This window comes from Lactuca serriola, chromosome 5 (genome assembly GCF_051521515.1).
Source record: "Lactuca serriola cultivar US96UC23 chromosome 5, Lser_US96UC23_V15, whole genome shotgun sequence".
NCBI lineage: Eukaryota > Viridiplantae > Streptophyta > Magnoliopsida > Asterales > Asteraceae > Lactuca > Lactuca serriola.
In genome coordinates this window covers 76,979,642-77,000,938 of record NC_136412.1, presented here as the reverse complement: position 1 = coordinate 77,000,938, position 21,297 = coordinate 76,979,642, and the positions used below count along the sequence as shown (strand labels likewise).

At 32.6% G+C, this 21,297-nt stretch overlaps 1 protein-coding gene across 1 annotated transcript; it reads left to right on the top strand.

Annotated features, from left to right (window-relative positions):
• Positions 1-17,610: 17,610 nt before the first annotated feature.
• Positions 17,611-20,230, top strand: VTE1 (tocopherol cyclase, chloroplast / vitamin E deficient 1 (VTE1) / sucrose export defective 1 (SXD1)). The gene is made up of 10 exons (XM_079000515.1): positions 17,611-18,082; positions 18,161-18,405; positions 18,473-18,552; positions 18,642-18,718; positions 18,906-19,075; positions 19,169-19,266; positions 19,349-19,456; positions 19,536-19,652; positions 19,721-19,858; positions 19,936-20,230. The coding sequence occupies exons 1-10, from the start codon at positions 17,772-17,774 to the stop codon at positions 20,110-20,112; spliced, it is 1,521 nt and encodes a 506-aa protein (XP_078856641.1). The 5' UTR covers positions 17,611-17,771; the 3' UTR covers positions 20,113-20,230.
• The last annotated feature ends 1,067 nt before the right edge of the window (positions 20,231-21,297 follow it).

The following is a 21,297-nucleotide window of genomic DNA, read 5'->3' as shown; positions in this document are numbered from 1 at the left end:
ACCATCTTACTCCCGTTGTGGAGACCTTCAATTCTCGTTTAGGTTGTGTTAGCTAAAAATCGTTCGATCTTTAATTCGAGTTTTTAGCTCTCTATTGTTGTTACGAAACTTAGAAAATTCATAACTTCTTCATACGAGGTCCAATTTGGGCGATCTTTTTATGCACGTTCACTGTTTAACGTAATCTACGACTTTTGTTTAGATACCTAAGGCTAAAATACATTTTATTGGAATTTCACTTTTTATGTTTAATAATGTTTTACCGGGTGTGTCGTGAATATTTGTGTGGTCATAATTTCTTCATTATAACCCGGTATTGAACGTTCTTTATGTTTTTGGAAACCTTGGCACGATATCTAACATTTGATGCATCCCAAATTTAGATTTTTGAACACTTTATTTTTGAGGTTAATTTCGTTGATTCCAAATAGTTTCGTTGTATTTGACTTTTGAGTGTTACATAGTTCACACCATACCTGAAAATGGCTTTTATAACTGCCTAGTTAAGGATCAGCGTTTGAGCATATCATAGTACAGTACTCCCTACACTTAAGTCCCACTATGTATACTAGGTGTTAAGGATACAAATATAGTACCTTTTTAATCAAGTGTTACTCATGAATGTGATCTATTAGTTGATCTTGATATGGGTCCGTTTAGTACTAGTTCTCTAACAAGTACCTATGAAACTTGGTTACAACCACCTACCTAGTTTCACCTAGTGAGAGTAAACCAATCCAATTCATATTAGTCTTACTTCATAATTGCTCCCACAATTATGACTGACTATGAACTTTTAGAATAATAAGATTATTCATAGATTAAACATGTTAATATAGAATGTCACACCCCCGAACCAGACGGCGGAAACGTCCGGGGGCTGTCGTGACTCAATTGAATACCATAACATTGAATATATATGAAACATAACAACATTCGTCACCGTGCATTAATATATTACAACCAGCAGTGTTTACATGTCATACATTGTTTAAACATTACATTCCCAAAAATTAAATTGTTTGATTCATACATAAATAAACTGCAACCGTCACTGAATATGATTTCCTTTGATTCACTGGTTCCTTGAGAATACAAGTATTTTGAAAAACGTCAACATATGAAATGTTGGTGAGTTCATAAGTAGTGGTTGAAATCGAATGTTTGTATTGTTTGAAAAACCGCCAGAAAATCCGATATTTTCTGAAAAGAAAAGCTTTTGAAAACGTTTGTGAAGATCCATAGGTATGCTTGTTTGTTTCTATACTTAAAAAAAATTTCATTTAAGTTGTATGCATTTCAAATCTGTATGTATTGAAAACCCTAGGAAAACCCGATGTTCTCCTAGTTCCTTGAATTGCATGAAGTTACATTGAAACCATTGCATAGCGTATAGTGTCAGTCCCAGGCGACGTTGGAAGGTTCTCGAGCAGGATTATTTACTACAAACCCGCGTTACACAAACGCCTAGTTTATAGTTATACTAACGACTCTGAAGGCGTCGTCAGTACTAATCGCGTTATCCAATCGCCCTGACTAGGTGTCGTCCCACATCCGAAGAGTAAGAGGACACGAAGGCCTCGATGACTCTATTAATCGGTTGGGGATAATATGCGTGCGAGGGGTCCCCGACCCGCCTCGTAAAATATGCAGACTTTTCTAGCAATACCAAGGACCCTTGGGGACCAGTGGTATACAAGCCATTGAAAGTCCCTCTACGTTGTGTCGAGTCGGTGAAACTCAACACTTCGTAGAAAATATGCGTCTTCGGGCCTTAAGATCAGGTCATTGGGCTAGCTAGGCCCAACAAGCAAGATTTTACACTTTTGGGGCCCGAAGATGGTGCGTAGACGTCTGTGCACACTCGTATGTAAGCTAAGTTCCCAAACGTTATTTATATGAACCGTAGTGTAGTAGTGTCGTAGTGTTAGTAGTTGTAGATTTCTATTGGTTCGAGACCGAACCAATTCGTTTAACAACGACTTTTGGTATTGTAATGTGTTGTATTTCGTCGACAGTCGCGATGCTATTATTTAATCAAATTGTGTATATTGAATTAGCCTTGAAATATTTCTGTTTTCAGCCCCTCATTGTTGGTAAAATTTACATTTTCACCCCTTTTATTTAATATTTCCCGGTTTGGTCCTTAAATTAATTTTCTTGACATTTTAACACCAAAAATTATTGAAATTAATATTTTTCAGCATATTTTTCATAGAAAACAGTTTAAGTCCCTGAAAATGCAGTTTTCTCGGTTTTAATCCCTTCTTTTCGCAACTTTGACAATGTTGGCCCAAATTGGAAAATTTTTGCAACTTTGGTCCTTTTTAAATTTAAAAAGCATTTTAAACCTTTTAAAAGGATTTGGAACACTTATAGTCCACTGTTTTACAGAAAATCACAGTTTTGGCCCTCCAAAACAGAAAATTTTGCATAATGGGCCTCATTGGGCCAAAAATGTCATTTTTAGCCCATTAAGCTTGAAATTCATGTTTTTAATCCTCTCATTAAGTATAATTCCAGAAATAGTTTTATGGAAACTGTTTTGGCACACTTCATCCATCAGAATCTGTGAAATGTCAATTTGGGCCCTTAATTTTGTATTTTTCACATTTTTGGCCCAAAATTTGTGTTTTTAGCTTAAAGAAAATTGTTACTAAACCATTTAGCTATCTTTCTTGAAACACTTTGTATTTAGAAACATATTTGAAGCTAAAGTCATTTAACACAAGATATATCTCGGTTTTGAGGGGTTTTATGGCTAGATCCAACATTAAAACACATAAAAGCATACATATAAGCATGGAAATCATACAAGGCATACAAACACATATAGATCTACACTTTCACTTGTATTCCCCCCCCCCCCAAAAAAAAAAACTCATAAAAACAGAAAATAGGGGGTATGAAGCTCACCTTAGGTTTGGGGCTCGGTTTTGCAAAGAAAATGGAAGGAAAATGAAGTGTTTTTGGCCTTAGCTCCCTTCCTTGGTAGATCTCGAGTTTGAGATGGTTCTAGGGTGCAAGATCACGATTTTTGCATGGATTAGGAAGAGATTTTTGATAAATAAGGAGTACAAGTCATAGATCCAAGCAAAACCTTACCTTAGATGATGATTTTTGTGGAAGAACTTCCTTGAATGCTTCCTATTTTTCGAGATTTTGGAGAGGGAAGAAGGGAGTGTTCTTGAGTGAATATAGAGAGAGTTGAGATATTTTTGGGGTGTGTATGTGGGTATGGCCGAGAGTGAGAGAGAGAAGGGAAGAAGAGGTGATATTTGAGGTGATGTGCATGGAGAAATGAGATTAATGCATGGATATCCTATGGGTAAAGATGAGGTGTCATTTGCAAATCAACTCTTTCTTGGACTTGGGCCTTGGGCCGAGAATGTGAAAGGAAAAAGGAAAAATTTGGGCTTTTGCCCCTAAGCCCACTATTAGAGTTATTCTTAGGTATGTTTTAAGCTTAAAAGAATGTTGTAGGATTTTTTTATATTTTTATTGGACTAGTTTAGGTTATTCATGGCTCAAAGCTCTCAATTTATTTCATTCTAGGCCCAATATGGCCCAAAATGTTAAAATAAATAAGTGTGGGTCCAATTAGAGCCCAATTAGGGTTCTAAGCCCATGATAGTCTAATTGGAAGCTTATTGGTCCGTTTGGATCCAATAAGGAAGTTCTAGTCCAAAATAGACTTAACAAGAACTTCTAGGGTTTTCCAATTGTTTGTAGTACTTGTATGATGTATTTGATTGAAGTTTTTGATTCACATTTACTTGAATGTATAGATTACATAGCTCAAAATTTTCAGTTGTGACATAGAACACAACAAGTATTAATGTAACGATCATATCCCAATATATCAAAACACTATGTAATAGTTGTTGTTACAATGTGCCAATATCTAAATAGTAAATCGAAATCAAAATCTCATTTCTAGAATAATAAAGTCATATAGTTGAAGTGTGATTACTCATACTTAGCTTAAAAGGAAAGACTTTATTAATAGGTTTGACTAAATTTAATTGTGTGAATTATGTGAATACTATCATCTCTATATTTGACTTTACTCTAGGTATAGTTAAATATCTTGGAGTATATGATTGGTTTTCTTTCATGACATAGAGTCTCTTAGGTTGATTAAGTGTACTCTCGAAGTCACAAAGATTTATATGTGATCCTTAAATGACAGAAATCAACATAGCTTTCCAATGAACTCATTCATCCAATCATATTTGACTTCAATTTATAAAGTAGTTTATTCTTATTTTGTAGTAGATTGTGTCATTATGTTTTACATGGACCTCATTCCAACTAAACTTACTCTTCATTCCACGATGAAGTCATAATCGAATTATAATTCATAAATATCTATATTTGTTTGGAAATTAGAATCAGATGTAGCTTTTTACATGAAGATTTTATTCTAAACTAATTATCTCATATATATTCTCTTAGTCCTTTTTAAGTACTCTTATAATTTTCTCATAGTCATCTAGTGACTTAACCATGTATTCAATTTTGTATCTTATGATATAACATAAATGTTGGATTTATTTACCAAATAAAAAAATATAAATCATTTTATCTGGCTTGAACATATGTGCTAGGTCCTTTTGAGACAAAATCAAAAGGTGTAATGTGACAATGCAAAGAATCCTCAAAAGGAATATTGTATATTGACCTCTTTCAAGATATTGTTAATTCATGCAAAAAGAATTTAAAACTTTTAACATTCATATCTATCTATCTCTATAGATTTTACATTCCAAGAATGTATCTTGTCAGTCCTAAGTCTTCCATTTTAGATATACTTTTCGAGTCAAGATGAAAAATGACTTTGCATAGTTGGAATGTTATCTCAAATGATTAAGTATGTCTCATTCATACAAGATTAGGAATATTACTATCCTACCACTAGTTCTTAGTATACACACATGTCCTTTTCATTTTGATATAAAAGCATAACTTGTATCTTTATATTAAAATGACTATTACAACCTTGAGATATTTGCTTCATATCCACAAGTGGATCTTAAGCCATACACATTTGGTTAGGATAACATGGATTAAGAAAGCCTCCAAGCTAAGCTATATAGATATCTTCTAGTAGATTTCTATTAAGAAAAGCGGTCTTTCTTGAAATCCATTTGCTATATCTTATATTAAGAATATGAATTTGTAGTAAATAATATCCTTTTTTATCTAATCATAGCTATTTGTGAAATGGTTTGATAATAGTCAATTTCATAAGTATAATATGGACCATAGTCAATGACACGAGTATGATAAAATCCTTTCATGACAAGCCTTGTTAAATGTGCATGATATCCATGTATATATTCTTTCTAAAATAATCTCTTACTCCTTCTAGCCTTTCAATAGATAGGAAGAATAATCAAGCCCATACTTGATTATTACACATGCATTAAATCCCAATGCTCATGACTTGAATTCATTTATCAAGTTCAAGATTTGATGTAGTATTTTGTTAATTGATGTATTTTCCATAAAACCGTCAAGAAGAACTCATCAATGAGAGATTCTACATTTCTCAAGTCAAAGATGACTTCTACCATTAATACGAACAATTTGTGTTTGTGAATAGATATTATTAAAGTTGAACAATTCCTTGTTGAAACTAGTGCCAACAATTGCTACATCAGGCTATGGTTCTTGAGTTGTTTCAACTACCATGTGCCTCCCACTTGGTTTTTCATTAGAAGATTGCTTTCTATTGACTCAACATTCAGAAGAATAATAGAACTTTTTCTTTGTGGGTTTTCATATAATAATCTAAATGCTTTTTTAGAATATTCTACAAATACGTAATCTGTTGGTGTTTGTACTCAAGATACAATTAACAATGATTAAGATATAATCCCAAGAGCACAAAGGGATAATTTCTATCGATTAGAAAGTAAACTTTATCCAGTAAGGTCTAATTCATCCTTTATTATCACTTAAAGTTTTAGATGGTGCTGTTGGATTTATTGTTATCTTCTACTTAATCTTATACATTCATTAGAAAGGAATTCATACATCATAGTGTATAATTCCTTAAAATTTATTTTCTCTAAACTTTATTAAAAATATTATTACGAATCTAAATATTTATTGTTCGTTTATTTAACAAATTGCATTGTTCATGTTCGTTCATTTATGTTCATGAACATGCTAAATGAACATAAACGAATGAACATAAATGAACAAAGATAACTAAACATAATTTGAACATATATGAACATATAATATAGTAATTTAATTAAATACAATTACGCATATATGAACATAAAAGGAACTTATATGAACGAACTTAAACAAACGTAAACAAACAACATAAATGAATGTTCACGAACACAATTGAATGAATGAGATCATTGTTCATGTTCGTTCGTTTAACTAAACGAACGAGAATTTGTGTTCATGTTGGTTCATTTATTAAATAAACGAACATAAACTTCCTGTGAGCGGTTCACGAACAGTTTGTTGAACGTTCAGTTCGTTTACAACCCTAGTTACATTGACTATCCTTGTATTATTTTTATGTTCCACATATCTCGGTGTTATTTTTCTATTCGTCCTATTCATATGTTATTTTTTTATTAAAACTATCTATGTGCTATTTTTTTCATTTTGACTATCATCGTGTTATCTATTTTTGTTCCAACTATCATTGCATTGTTTTTTTCGGTCGGATTATCCTCATATTATTCTTTTTTCATTCGAACTATTTTTATGTTATATTTTCATTCTGACTATCTTTGTATTTTTCAACTATCCCTTCGTTCGGAATATTTTTGTATTATTTTTTTCATTTAGACTATCCATGTGTTATTTTTTTCGTTTGGACTATCATTGTGTAATTTTTTAGTTCGTTCTTTTTTGGTGTTATTATTTTGTTGCGATTTTTATAGTCATTAAATTAATACATGGTTAGTCCGACAGAAAGAATAACATGGGAATTGACGAGACGAGAAAATAACAAAGAGATAGTCTGAACATGTCACACCCCAAAACCGAGAACGGCGGAAACGTTCTGGGGCGGAGGACGTCATGTATAATATCAACAACAATGTAAAGTAGTAAACAAGCAACAACATCATCCATTGCATTAATAAAATAATTATTATACAATTGTATTCTGTCAAATTTTGATAAACACTAAAGCATAAATCAAAATGAAAGATAAGTCTTGAACAAGCTCCATCTTCCTTTCTCCTTGCATCGATATCTGTCTATGATGACCTGAGGATACAAGTAATTTTGAAAGCGAGTATCAGCTTTAAAGCTGGTGAATTCATAAGTATATAAGTGTCATTGCCTTGTTTGTGAAAATCTGTTATGAAAGCCATGTAAACCTTTAAATGAAAATGTTGTGATAAGTATGAAATCCCTAGAAAAACCCTTATTTTCTATAAGTATGAAATGTAGTCTTCTACCAAGACTCGAATGTTCTGTACGTATGAGGTGTAGTCTTCTACCAAGACCCAAAATGTTTTGTAAGTATGAAGTGTAGTCTTCTACCAAGACCCGAATGTTTTGTAAGTAAGAAGTGTAGTCTTCTACCAAGACCAGAATGTTTTGTAAGTATGAAGTGTAGTCTTCTACCAAGACCCGAATGTTTTGTAAGTATGACGTGTAGTCTTCTACCAAGACCCGAATGTTCTGTTTGTAAAATGATAGTTTTTCCTTTGTTTTCACTAGTACTAAAAGTGCTTAGTCTAACTCATCGTTTATGTGAATTGTATCACAAAATAAAGTAAACATGAAAAATGTAATAATGTATGTGTTGTCACTGGGTACTAGGACCAACACAACATCGCATTAAGCGAAATGTATAACCTAATGAACATCCGAAGATTGTCCAATTGTCCTCTGTAGCAGCAGCAGGTGGGCGGAAGGGTTAGTCTCAAATCGATCTTCCTAATATAAGTAGTAACCTTAGACCTCCGTAGATGGTCATCGACCACTGGTGCTAATCAGTGGGGTTCGAAACGGTAAGTCCCGCCTAGATATCCCATTGAACCGGGATAGGAAAGATAATTTTCACAGAAAGTACTAATAAATCATCCTCGTAGTCCTAAGTACAAGTATCCAGGTAAGTGAATACAGGATAATGCATCTATGTAAAAGTGTTCCTGGATGGCATTCATGTATGTGTGTCCATGTAACAGGTAAGTATATGTAAACATATTCATGTATCAGGTAAACATCTGTAAGTACTCATGTATCAGGTAATGTACTAGTATAGACTCATGAATGAACTGACTCTTGTGTGATTCCTTGTAATAGAAGTAATGTTTGATATCTTCAAATTATCCCTATGATAATCTACTGTAATATAACTGGATGATCATGTAGGTTTATACACTCTAACTACTCAAGGGTGTGGGAAACTAAATGAAAGATGTAAACTATAACATCAATACATATATAAGAATATAGGTGTATATGCATAGTCTAGTTCAAGAATGTAAAAATGGTTTTGTAAGACCTCTTATGGGTTTTGAACAACAATTAACAATGACTTGATGTCATTTTAATAAACATTTCAAAGGTAAAACATTTGGTAACAATGTGTTTTTAAGATGTAAAACCATTTCATGCATCACATTTTGTAGCATGTGAAATCCGTTAAATGACAAACATAGTTATAAAATACATATCAATGATTCAATAACATGTTTGTTTCTACTTGTATCCCCCCCCCCCATTAAAGCATTTAAAATCATTTAAAATATTGATTAGGGGTATGAACTCACTTGATTGAAGTGGTTGATTTAAAGTAGTCGAGAGAAGAATCGAGCAGAACTTCGACAGGAAGAGTTGAAAACGCGGGAAAATCTCGGGATTCTCGAGAATCTCGTGAATCTCGAGAACACAAAACCTTCCTTCGGGACTTGAAGGTGAAAACCGGGGCTTTGGGAGGTTCTCGGGGGCTTAAACGCAGAGTTTCGGCGCGAGAAAGAAGGGAACTGAGCAATGGAACTCGGAGCCCTTGAAATCTATTTATAGGGGCATTTTTGGGGTGTGCCACGTCGTGGCAAGTGATGGCCACGTCGTGGGGAGTCAAACCTATCCTCTTCCATTGATTGGACGCCCTCAGTCACTTGTCGGGTCGCGGCAAGCTTGTGCCACGTCGTGGGGGCCTGACAGCCTCGGATTTTGGGCCTCGAACTTGTAAAATCCATAACTTTCGCGTACGAACTCCGTTTTCGACGTTCTTTATATGCACGCGTAGCTAAAAACATGATCTACAACTCTCGTTTAGACTTCATTGGCAAATTCTGACTTTATTTTTAATTATTTATTTTTAACGGGCCGGGACACGAAAAGTCCGTTAAAATTCCATAACTTCTTCATCCGATGTCCGTTTTCGTCAGACTTTTCGCCATTGCGCTACTAATGTTGAGACCTTAGATTCTCATTTAGGTTGTTTTGGTCAAAAGTATCTCGAGCTCTATTTCGAGTTTTTAGCTGTCTACTGCTATACCCGAATCTTGGAAAAATCATAACTTCCTCATACGAAGTCAGATTTGGACGTTCTTTTTATGTACACTCACGGTTTGAGTTTATCTATAACTTTCATTTAGATACTTAAGGCTATAAACTATTGTATTGAAACTTCGCGTTTTTCGTTTAATCGGTGTTGCCGGTTTTGCCGAGAATCTTCGGTTGGTCATAACTTCTTCGTTATAACTCGGATTTTAGGGTTCTTTATATGTACGAAAACCTTGATACGATTCCTACTACTTTATTTAACCCAAATAAGATTTTAGGAAAGTTATATTTTGACCTAAATTTGATTGGTTTTACATTACATTGTCTCGAAATATCGGGTTGTCACAGAACAAAAAAATAACACAAGGATAGTCCGAACAAAAAAATAACATAGAGATAATTCAACTGAAAAAAATAACACAATGATAGTCCGAACGAAAAAAAATAACCCAATAATAGTACGGACGAAAAAATAACACATGAATAGTCTGGAAGGAGAAAATAACATATGGATAGTCTGAATAAAAAATAACATATTGATAGTTTGAAAGAAAAAATAATACAAAGATAGTTGGAATGATAAACATTAATAGCCATAATATTTTTTATTAAACAGTATATAGGTTATCATTGTTTTTTTCTTTGTGTGTGTGTGTATGTAACATCCAAAATTTTACGTCAAATTTAAACTTTTTCAATCATAAATAAAACTAAAATAATATTTGTTTACAAAATGTTTTCAAATCATTGTTCAACGGAGTGTCCCAATAACTAGATCAAAAGGATGATGAGTGGTACGGTCTCGCCTTCGCCTTGCCATGATCTCCTAAAGTACCTGAAACAATAAACTGAAAACTGTAAGCCCGAGGGCTTAGTGAGCTACCCCTAAAATACTAATACCACCATGTTAATACCATATCAGTAACAGACAATCAATAACATGCATACTGGGCCATCGGCCTGACTGGACCACCCTGCAGCGCCTACAGTCTATCCGATCCCATCCCGAGCCTTCAGCATGACTGGACCGCCACGTGGGCCTATAGTCTTCCCATACCGCCCATAGGGTATGTTGGCCTTCAGCACAAAGCAAGACCGCCTCAACCCAACCAACAAGCAAATAACCATGTGCGCATAACTATCATGTACTGGCATATACAAACATCAAACATATATATCTCACTGATCATCAATTATAGAAATCTCTTGTAGCTAGAGCACCGACCTAGCAGGTCACTAACATACCAATCCCTACGGATCATAAGAGCATAACCACATGTAGCACACCATGACAATAACAACTTAAGGGTCGGCCTTGGTGTCGTAGACCCTATTGATATAGTGACGATAACTCACCTTGTAGATGTCGACTCGGTAAATGAACTCCAACTCTCGGATCACTGTCTAAAAACTCCACCACCTATTACCATAATACAATCATACCCATAAGTTCCCAACCTATCAAGGTGCCCCATAAACCAACTAATCAACCCTGGTCAAAGTCAAAGTCATCAGTCAAGGTCAACAGTCCATGTTGACCCTAACTCGTCGAGTACCCTCGGCTACTCGCCGAGTTCCTTGAAGTACTTGTCCACTCGCCGAGTCAATGGAGTGACTCATCGAGTTCCTTTGGTTTACGATTGAACTCTAAGGCCACTCGTCGAGTTTCTTTCTTGCAACTCAACGGTTACACACGCATACATAAATTGGGGAAACTTCAACCGACTCGCCGAGTTGTTCATACAACTTGTCGAGTTCTATGGCAATCTTCATCGGACTCGCCGAGTTGTTCATCCAACTCATCGGGTCTAGGCCTATCTTCATATGACTCGCCGAGTCGACCTTGCGAAACCCCGGGATCTAGGGTTTCTTCTGCCAGCTCCTAATCGTCGAGTTCTTCATGGACTCAGCGAGTAGGCCACTAAATACGTGATCCCACCCTGCTGCTACTCGACGAGTAGGGCAACCAACTCGTCGAGTAGATCTTAAAACCAAATAAACTTTCATTTAAATCAATACCTAAGAATCGTGGCGTTACAGTATATATGTATGTATGTATGTATGTATATATATATATATATATATATATATATATATATATATAAAAGAGTTTTACAGAAAACAAATAACTAAAAGCAAAATGAAATAATAATAATAATAATAATAATAATAATATACCATATTGGGATATGAGCATAGGGTTTTAGTTCTAAATATATTTAAATTTTAAAATAAAAGAGTATCGGTGAGTTAGGCGAGTCAATGAGTAAAATGCCCTGAAACAACTCTATGGCCACAAAAACGGGCAAAAACACGACTTTGCTTTTTCTCCAAACTCCTTTTTTTAGCTCATATTTGATTATGGCTTTCTAATCATAATACTGCTTCCATGATAATACTATGTGATATTACCAAGTTAGCCTTGCATTAGGCCTAAAATAAAATTAAGTATAAGGAAGTAGACTAACCAGTAAGGTGAATCCAATATTGATGTATAGCCTTGATACTCCAAATATATTTCAAACTTTTATTGCAGAAAGATTTTTACAGGGGGAGATTACAAGAGAGAAAGATAAAAATGGTTGAAAGTCTGCCTAAAACATAATAAAGAGTCTCCTTAAATAGACCAGGAGGACTTAAAAACAAACAAAACCTAAATTATTACATTTAACATTATAATACAACTTTTAAAAAAGTAGAAATGACTATTTGTTTGATTCATCTGTCTTTAATAATTTCTGACGAATATTGTCCTCCGTCTTCAATAATTTCTGAGGAATATTATCCTCTTTTATGTTGGTTCACACATTTGTCACCTTGAGTCTATTGTGGTGATGTCCTCTTGTTTTTGGAAAGATTCTTTCTTTGAGTGATTGACTCATCGATCATATCAATCATGCAATCAATGGGAAGTTCTCCATCTGGAATTTCTTCATCATCTAGCTGGGATTCCCCTGCTAAGCACTGTGATTGGCTTTGGTTTTCAGTTGACATGTTATCTGAAATTTCTTCACTTGAACCTTCATCTTTTACATTTTCATGTTCTGTAAGACGTTTAAGGTTTTCCTTCATCTCAGAACAGTATAATCGGAATGACTTGATCATTTCTTCTTTAGTTAGATTAACTTTTTGAGGGGTTGATGGGGTTATATCCGAGAAATTTTTCTGATCTTGGTATTTTTTTGATTTGCTGTTTGATATGATCAATTGTTTCTTGGGCATTAAGAACTTTTGTTTCCGGATCCTTATGAAGCATTTTAGGCCATAATTTGGTAAAGTATAACCTCTGCAGAGAAGGAAATTTAAAGGGAGTATAATCCACATGTGGGGACCATTTCTAGATCCAAGGAATAGAAAATTACATGAAAAAAATGCATAGAAGATATTGCTTCCAATCCTTCTGATTTCAAAGAAATGGATTGTTTCAGGTATCTTGGAGAGACTGGTAACCATTCACCATATAATTTTTTAAATGGTTCCTCAGGGAGAATATCTATACTAGGACCATATGAAATCCACCAAATAGTAAACCAATGTGGTATATCTTTGTTTTGGTTATAACCCTTTTCACATATTTTAAAGAACCAAGTATGTTTTCTTTGAGGATTCTCATATAAGAAGGCTTTATAAAAACTTTCAATATAATCTCAATATGTTAATTTCATCGGTATTTTTAAAGGAGTTATAAACTCTTTCTCCTTGAGGGTACTTAAACCCCATTCCTCTGTTGGTATGATTTTTTTGATAATAGCTTTGCTGAAATTATAAATGTTGGTATTACCTCCGGATGCAAAATGAGAAAATTCAACCGATCCGATTATTTTTAAAATATTCTCATAATATAATCTTTGTTTATAAGAATATCCAGCATATGTCGTTGTATCCAAATATTTGGTCATTAGAAACCATGGATCCTCATTATTTTCAAAATAAAGCATTATATAATTATTTTCTAAAATTATAATATTATCTTTACGAGGTGATTCTTTATATTCAAAATTATCATTGATGGTTTCACCATCTGTGATCATTTGAGCGAAACTAGGAGTATTTTCCCTTTTTGTTTCTAGAAATGCTTTAAATTCCTCATATAATGGCTTCCTGGAATTGGAAGGGGCTGATTATTTGTTTGTGATGAAGCTCCAGCTCTATAAGAACTGCTTGAAGCCGTAGGATTTCCTCGACCTCTATTATAACCACTCCTGTATGAAGGATGGCCTCTTCCCCGATTGGGATTCATCCTGCAAGTTAGCATGTGGTTTCTGATATTTTCTTATGAAGATTTTGAACATACTGTTATATCTTTGCATGTCAATTCTTGGTATTGGTCTATCTTCCTTTTTATTTTGTTTGATAAATGATTCTAAGACCCTTATTTGTTTAAATTGAAGATTATTCTTTACTTGTAATCTTGAGTCACCCATAATAATTTTACCAGAAAATATCAATTTAAGAGTAATATAAGTTTGTACTCAAGATTCTTAAGATGAATTTTCAATCCTATGAGTCTTAGTTTAATTACTGTTCTTCTATAATATGGTTCATTGGTTAGGTTGGTTAATTCAACTTCTGCTTCTTTAATTAATAATATCATGAGATAATTGTCTTAGATGGTTAAGACTCATTTAGAAATTCTCTAGTTAAAAGATCGGGAAGACTATTATTACTTCCTTTTTTACATTGAATTTCAAAATCAAAACATGCTAATATAGTTTGTCATCTAGTAAACATTTGTTTAGAAACATCATGTTTAAAGTCTTTATTAAACATAAATTTAGCTGCTTGACAATCTGTTTTTATAATGAAATGTTGATTATATAAATCATCTTGAAATTTAAGAATACATTTTACTAATGCCAAATTTTCTTTAGCGGTAGTAGAATAATTCTTTTGACTATGAGTCCATTTTCTAGAATGAAATTTGACTAAGAATTCTTGTTTATTCTTAGGGTTGATTTGCTTTAAAATTCCTCCAAACCCTATTTCAAAGGCATATGTTTCAACTATTTTTGCCTAATTTGGATTAGCCAAAGATAAACATGGTAGATTTTTTTCTTTATTTTTTTAACTGCTTGGGTATGATTATCAGTCCAAACACAGGGATTCTTTTTTAATCTATCATCTAAAATTACACTGTCGGATGATAAATCTTTATAAAAATGTGATATATAATTTAGGCTACCAAAAAATCTTTGTAGTTGAGTTTTATCTTTTATTTCATCTGGGAATTTCGCAGCAAAATATGTACTTCTTTGTATAGGAATGACTTGTCCTTTTTCACTATTATGACCTAAAATCTTACATTTGTTTGGAATAAAGACATCTTAGATTGTGATATTACTAAAACATTTTTTAATATTATTGCTTCAAAAGTATGTAAATGTTCAAAATGTTCTTGAATATTTTTAAAAAATAGTAAGATATCATCTATATACACAATAATAAATTTACTATAAGGATTAAATATATCATTCATTATATTTTGAAATTCTGAAGGGGCATTTTTTAAGCCAAATGGCATAACATTCCATTCATATTGTCCAAGAGAAAAATTAAAGACAGTCTTATATCTATCTTTTTTATCAATCTGAATTTGCCAATACCCTGATTTTAAATCGAACTTTGAAAATATTAAAGAGTCATGTATTTGATCTAATAAATCCTTTTTTATTAGGAATAGGATATCTGATCCATTTTAAAACCTTATTAAGTGGCTTATAATTTATAACTAGTCTTGGTATTCATCTCTCTTGTTCTGAATGTTTGTTAACATAAAAAGCAGTACATGACCATGGTGATTTAGAAGGTTGTATTAAGTTTTTATCTAATAAGGAAGTTATTTCCTTTTTACATATATTTAAGTATTCAAAATTCATTTAACAAGGTCTTGCCTTGGTAGGAATTTGTTTTTCATTTAAATCTCCTTATAAGGAAGCATAACTATATGTTTTTTCCTTTTCCAAAAAGCATTAGGATGATTATTACAAATGTTTAAGGAAAATTGGTTTGTTAAAAGTTTAATTTTTTCCTGTAATTTAGGTTGTTCTAATTGTATATCTATTTGAACAGTCCTAATTTCTTCTTTAAGAAAATTTATTTGGTTTTTCTTTAAATCCAACTCATTGACCCAAATATAATAAGGGCCAGAGACAAATTTTAAAATAACAGGTTGATTTGTATAAGATCCTATAATTTTATTTTTATCAATAGTTAGTGCTGATATCATTTCCAGAAAAGGATTTTCAAAAATCATTATATTACTAGTCATATTTTTAATTACCGTGAAATTAATAGGTATACAAACATTTTCTGTGCAAATTTTTACATCTGTTAATTTATATCTAATATCCAATTTAGAACCTGATACTTCTCTTAACGTATGTTGATTTTTGAAAATATTTAGTAGGTATTAGACCTTCTCATATGCAGTTTAGATCTGCACCACTATCTATTAAAGCAACAAATTTTCTTTGATAATTGTAAGTAATAAATAAATTAATTGTGACATGCCATTTCCTAGAAATTACTAGTTCCATAGACTGAAGGAAATTATTATCATTATTATTACTAGTACCAATGTCTTGGTTATTTTGTAGTTTTTCTAATTTATTAATTCGTTGATTGTTTATTAATTGATCATTTTTTATTTTAGATATATATTGTTTTAATGATTGGATTTCAACTTGCAAATCTTATACTGTAGGTATATTAGTAAAATTTTTATTTCTTCTTTCTTTTAACATATCATGTACACTTTTTATGGAATAGATTCCTTCTTCTTCAATATTCAGTTCCTTAGTATTTAAATTTTCTATTATTTTTTGCCTTATTTTTATATCATTAATTTCTTTTAATAAGTTTGCAATATCATTACTAATTATATTTATGATTAAATCTTCTTTAAATTGAGACTAGAGTAAGTATAACTGATGGTCTATGTTACATGAGCATTGCTTTAAATTATCACAATTACATTTAATTTCTTCAGATTTTGAAGAATAATTAGAATCGTAATCCATCATATTAATAACTGAATTATTATCTGAAATTTCTTCATTGTCTGAAGAATTATCAATTAAATTTATTAATTGAAGTTTTATATCTTCACTTTTATTCATGTTATTAATTTGCTTTTTTTATCTTTTTATTTATGCATTTATTAGCATAATGTCATGTTTTTCTACACGAAAAACAAGTAGGGATTTTTTATTAATGTTTTCCTTTCTAATAAATTTCTTTTTTATGTGTTTATCTTTTTTATTAGAATTATTATGTCTTCTTTTGTAAAAAAAAAAAAAAAAAAAATTCTTCTATTGAAACTCTTTTTTCTGTTTCTTCTTATTTCTATTTGTTTCTATTCCGAATTGATCACAAAATTCTTTTAGTTGTCTCTTTTCATTAAGATGTTGGGTTTTAATTTGATGATTAAGTTTTATCTCACTACATAAGGCTAAGTCTTTTTGTATACAAGTTCCTATTAATTTTCCATATGTATAACTAATCCAAAAATCAAATCAAAATAAATTATTTAAGTGCAAGGAGGAAGGATTTGTGGATATCAAATGGTATCCTAAAGAAACACCATTTTTGAAAAGGTAATTTTAACAATGTTTATTTGCCTTTTAAACGAATATCCGTTCGTTGCAAGAAATAAAATTATCAGTTAAACTTTTAGTAATCATATATTATTAAAAATATTTATGTTACTTATATTAACTACAAAATAATACTTATAACATTTGGTTGATGTAAAATTATAATTAATTTGAACAATAAATAAAATAATATTTATTAAAATCAAATCATTTAATGGTTTCTACTCGTGTTTTATATGTGTATAAAATTAGCTATATTTGTCAACTATTTTAATTAATTGTTATGATTTATAAACTTTTAAAATTATTTGACAATGTTTTAATTTCAAATCATTAGGTTCTTATATATATTTATCGTATTAACTATTTTTTAAAAAATATATTCATCTTAACACTACATTGGATGTTCTTTACCAGAAAAATACAGATGGCTGAAAGCAAATTGGTGGCTGATTGTGCATCACAAGAATAAAACAAAAATTAAAATATGGTTTGAACTTTGAAGTGGCTAGCATACCCATCAATGGTGTCCGTTTGCTGAAGAAAAAAAAAAAAAAAAAAAAAAACCTATCTCGAAAGTCGGTGCCAAACATAGCCTTCAAACACATACGAAACAGCCACGCCACCTCCATTTCTCCTTCACACCAATACCAGAACTCCGACCAAGCTTCAATGGACTCAAATCTGTATACATTGCTGCAAAGTTCCCCTTACTGTCCTTCATCGTTACTCGGTTCATTTAAACCTAATGTGCAAACCATGCAATCGCCGATGAATCGAGCGTATTCTGGTGATCAATTGAGTATTCCGAGGCTCAAATTCGAGGGTAAACGTCGGTTATCTGTTGTCAAATCGATTCCAAAAGCAGAAATTAATGATTCTTCGACTGTGGAAGTGAAAGCCACAGAAGACGTTAAGGAGATTGTGAATCCGGTTTATGTGCCCACGCCTTCAAATCGACCTCTTCGTACTCCTCACAGCGGGTAATCTGATTTCAATCTTACTTAATCTGATGTATTCAATTAGTACTGGTATTAAGTCTGTTGTATAAATTGCATCAGATACCACTTTGATGGGACTACGAGGAAATTTTTTGAGGGTTGGTACTTTAAGGTCTCGATACCAGAACGAAAACAAAACTTCTGCTTTATGTATTCTGTTGAGAATCCTGCATTTAAGAAGCCATTAAATGGTTTGGAGCAATTACAGTATGGACAACGGTTTACTGGAGTTGGAGCTCAAATCCTTGGTGCTAATGATGAGTACATTTGCCAATACACAGAAGAATCTCACAACTTCTGGGGAAGTAAGTTTATTAACTTAATTATAACCTTTTGTTATACTATCACTGAATTGATTTCGTCAACGTACAGGTCGACATGAGCTGAAGCTTGGAAACTCTTTTACATTGCAAAATGGAAAGAAGCCTCCAAACAATGAAGTTTCACCTCAGGTTGATCTTCTTCCTTGATGAAACTAACTAAATCATTTGTTTCTCTGTAGTTTACATACAAATTTTAAACAGAAGTGGTCTAAATGCAGGTTTTTAATCAGAGTGTGGTTGAAGGGTTCCAAGTTACTCCACTTTGGAATCAAGGTTTCATCCGTGATGATGAAAAGTGTGTTTCTTTTCCATTCTTTTCTCCCTTTTAAGTGTAAACATCTATAATAACAGAATCACAACAGTTTTCATTCATTATAGTTTTAGCAACAATATGAAGCTGTAATATTGATGTTAATATCCTAGTTTCATTTCTTTCCAATACAACATTATAGTTCCAATCATTTTTCTTTTAACTTCTTCAGGACACCTTATGCAAAAACTGTAAAAACTGCACGTTGGGAATACAGCACACGCCCTGTTTATGGTTGGGGAAATGTTGGGTCAACGCAAAAGTCAACAGCCGGTTGGCTTGCTGCTTTTCCTGTATTCGAACCTCATTGGCAAATATGCATGGCTGGTGGACTCTCTACAGGTAAATCTTTTTTTTTTAGTGTAATCAAATGAAAATCAAGAAATAAAAAATTTATTTTGAAACATTTACTCAAGCTCTAATTTTTTTTTCCAGGTTGGATAGAATGGGGTGAAGAAAGATACGAGTTTCAAAATGCCCCATCTTATTCTGAGAAGAATTGGGGTGGTGGTTTTCCAAGAAAGTGGTTTTGGGTAAATAATAATTATAATCCCCATTATTTATTTAAAGAAAATTTTCTTGTTTTATATTTTTTAACAAATTTAATGTCTATAGGTTCAATGTAACGTTTTTAAAGGTGCAAGTGGAGAAGTTGGTTTGACTTGTGCAGGTGGACTAAGACAATTGCCAGGACTATCTGAAACCTTTGAGAATGCTGCACTGGTAAATTTTTTTATTATAATTTAAAAAAAAAAATTGGTTAGATTTTTTTAATTTTTGTTTATAAATATTACTGTTTCAGATTGGAGTTCACTATGGAGGAATTTTCTATGAATTTGTTCCATGGAATGGAGTTGTTGAATGGGAAGTTACTCAATGGGGTTACTGGCATGTAACAGCATATAATGAAACACATAAGGTGATTATCTATTTATCTAAATATCTTTATGAGTAAATGATGATTTTGCCCTTGGTTGTGATGAACAGATAGAACTAGAGGCTTCAACCAAGGACCCGGGGACCACATTGAGAGCTCCAACTACAGAAGCTGGGTTTGCAGCAGCTTGTAAAGATACATGCACTGCTGATTTAACATTGAAAATTTGGGAAAAAGCTAATGGGAAGGTACTTACTATATGTTTTTAAACATTATTTAAAACTATTTTTTTTTTTAATTATTTTTTTTTTTTATGGATGTGTAGCTTATTTTGGATGTAACAAGCGATATGGCAGCTGTAGAGGTTGGTGGTGGGCCATGGTTTAATACATGGAAAGGGAGAACATATACACCTGAAATTGTTAGTCGTGCAATTAATCTTCCTATTGATGTGGAAGGAATTCTTGGTTCGTTTCCATTGTTGAAACCTCCTGGTTTGTAGGGAATTTTGTTTTTATTACTTCATGTAGTTGAATCACATCTCTAATGATTTGATATGATACATAAATATATAAAGTTGTATGTTGTATATTGCATGTATATAAAGATATTTTGATGGATGTACTTGTTACATGTGTTATGTATATCTAAAATGCTAATCCTTATAGTTTTAATATAAACTATCTCAAAAATAGTTGATTTTACATCAAACAGACTATATTGATAAGCCAACGGTTATTCATGTCTACAATGGGAAGTGTGGAAGGCCCAAGAAAGACCCAACAGCGTAATTATGTGCAAGCTCAGCTCTCTTTTTGTTGTTTGGACGGATTTGCCCTTGAATAAATTGTTTTGTCGTGTGTGTTGGTAGAAACCGTTAAAGGTTGTGCTCCTCCCACTTTTAGGTGTAGTAGGAAACGCATTTTTTGGTCTGGTCTAGTGAGTTGGGAGAAAAGTGAGTATTTAAGCTTCTTTTATTCTCCTAGGGTAGCAGCTAGAAATTTTGTAAAAAGAACTTGTTCTTGGAGAGCCAATCCTCTCGAATGAGTGGAATGTTTAATCTTTAAGCTGCCTTTTGTGTTCATTCTACTGTTTCGTTGCTTTGTGATTGAGTGAAGATAAGGAGATACTTATCAATTGGTATCAAAGAATGGTGGCCGTGACAAAAGAGGTGAATATTTCAGATAAGAAGATGTTGGAGAGTCTTGAAGAAGCTATCGGCACTAGGGGTGAGCAGTTTGTACTAAATCCCGATCCTGTAACAGTATCATACATACCGAAACCGGTACCAAATTTAAAAATATGAGATGGTGCTCAGTAATCCAAAATCACGAAATTTGAGATTTGGTACCATCCATATCGGTACTAGTACCGAAAATAGGTACTGATACCAGTTATGTTAATTCAGTTTGGTACTTTGGATTGACTTTCAATCAAATTCGATTTTCGAAAAATTAGGAATGGTACAAGTCGGTATAGATTCCGTCCCACGCTTATCCCTAGACGGTAGTAGGCACTATCATTGAAGAACAGCAAAACTAGTTCTTCAACTCTTGTATCAGGTCAATCCACAATCTGGAGGTGAAGTTTGAAATTGAGATTGTCAAGAACCTGGATGTTCTAATGGGAAAAAGATGAAAGGAATAGAGGAACCAAAACACCGGGTGCACATCTGGGGAAACCATTA

What these genes read in the sequence shown, in the direction of transcription:
- VTE1 (XM_079000515.1), top strand. Translation starts at nt 17,772, where the DNA reads ATGGACTCAAATCTGTATACATTGCTGCAAAGTTCCCCTTACTGTCCT. An exon ending in ATCTCACAACTTCTGGGGAA is followed by an intron (nt 18,406 to 18,472) that starts GTAAGTTTATTA and finishes GTCAACGTACAG; the next exon opens with GTCGACATGAGCTGAAGCTT. An exon ending in CCTTTGAGAATGCTGCACTG is followed by an intron (nt 19,457 to 19,535) that starts GTAAATTTTTTT and finishes TTACTGTTTCAG; the next exon opens with ATTGGAGTTCACTATGGAGG.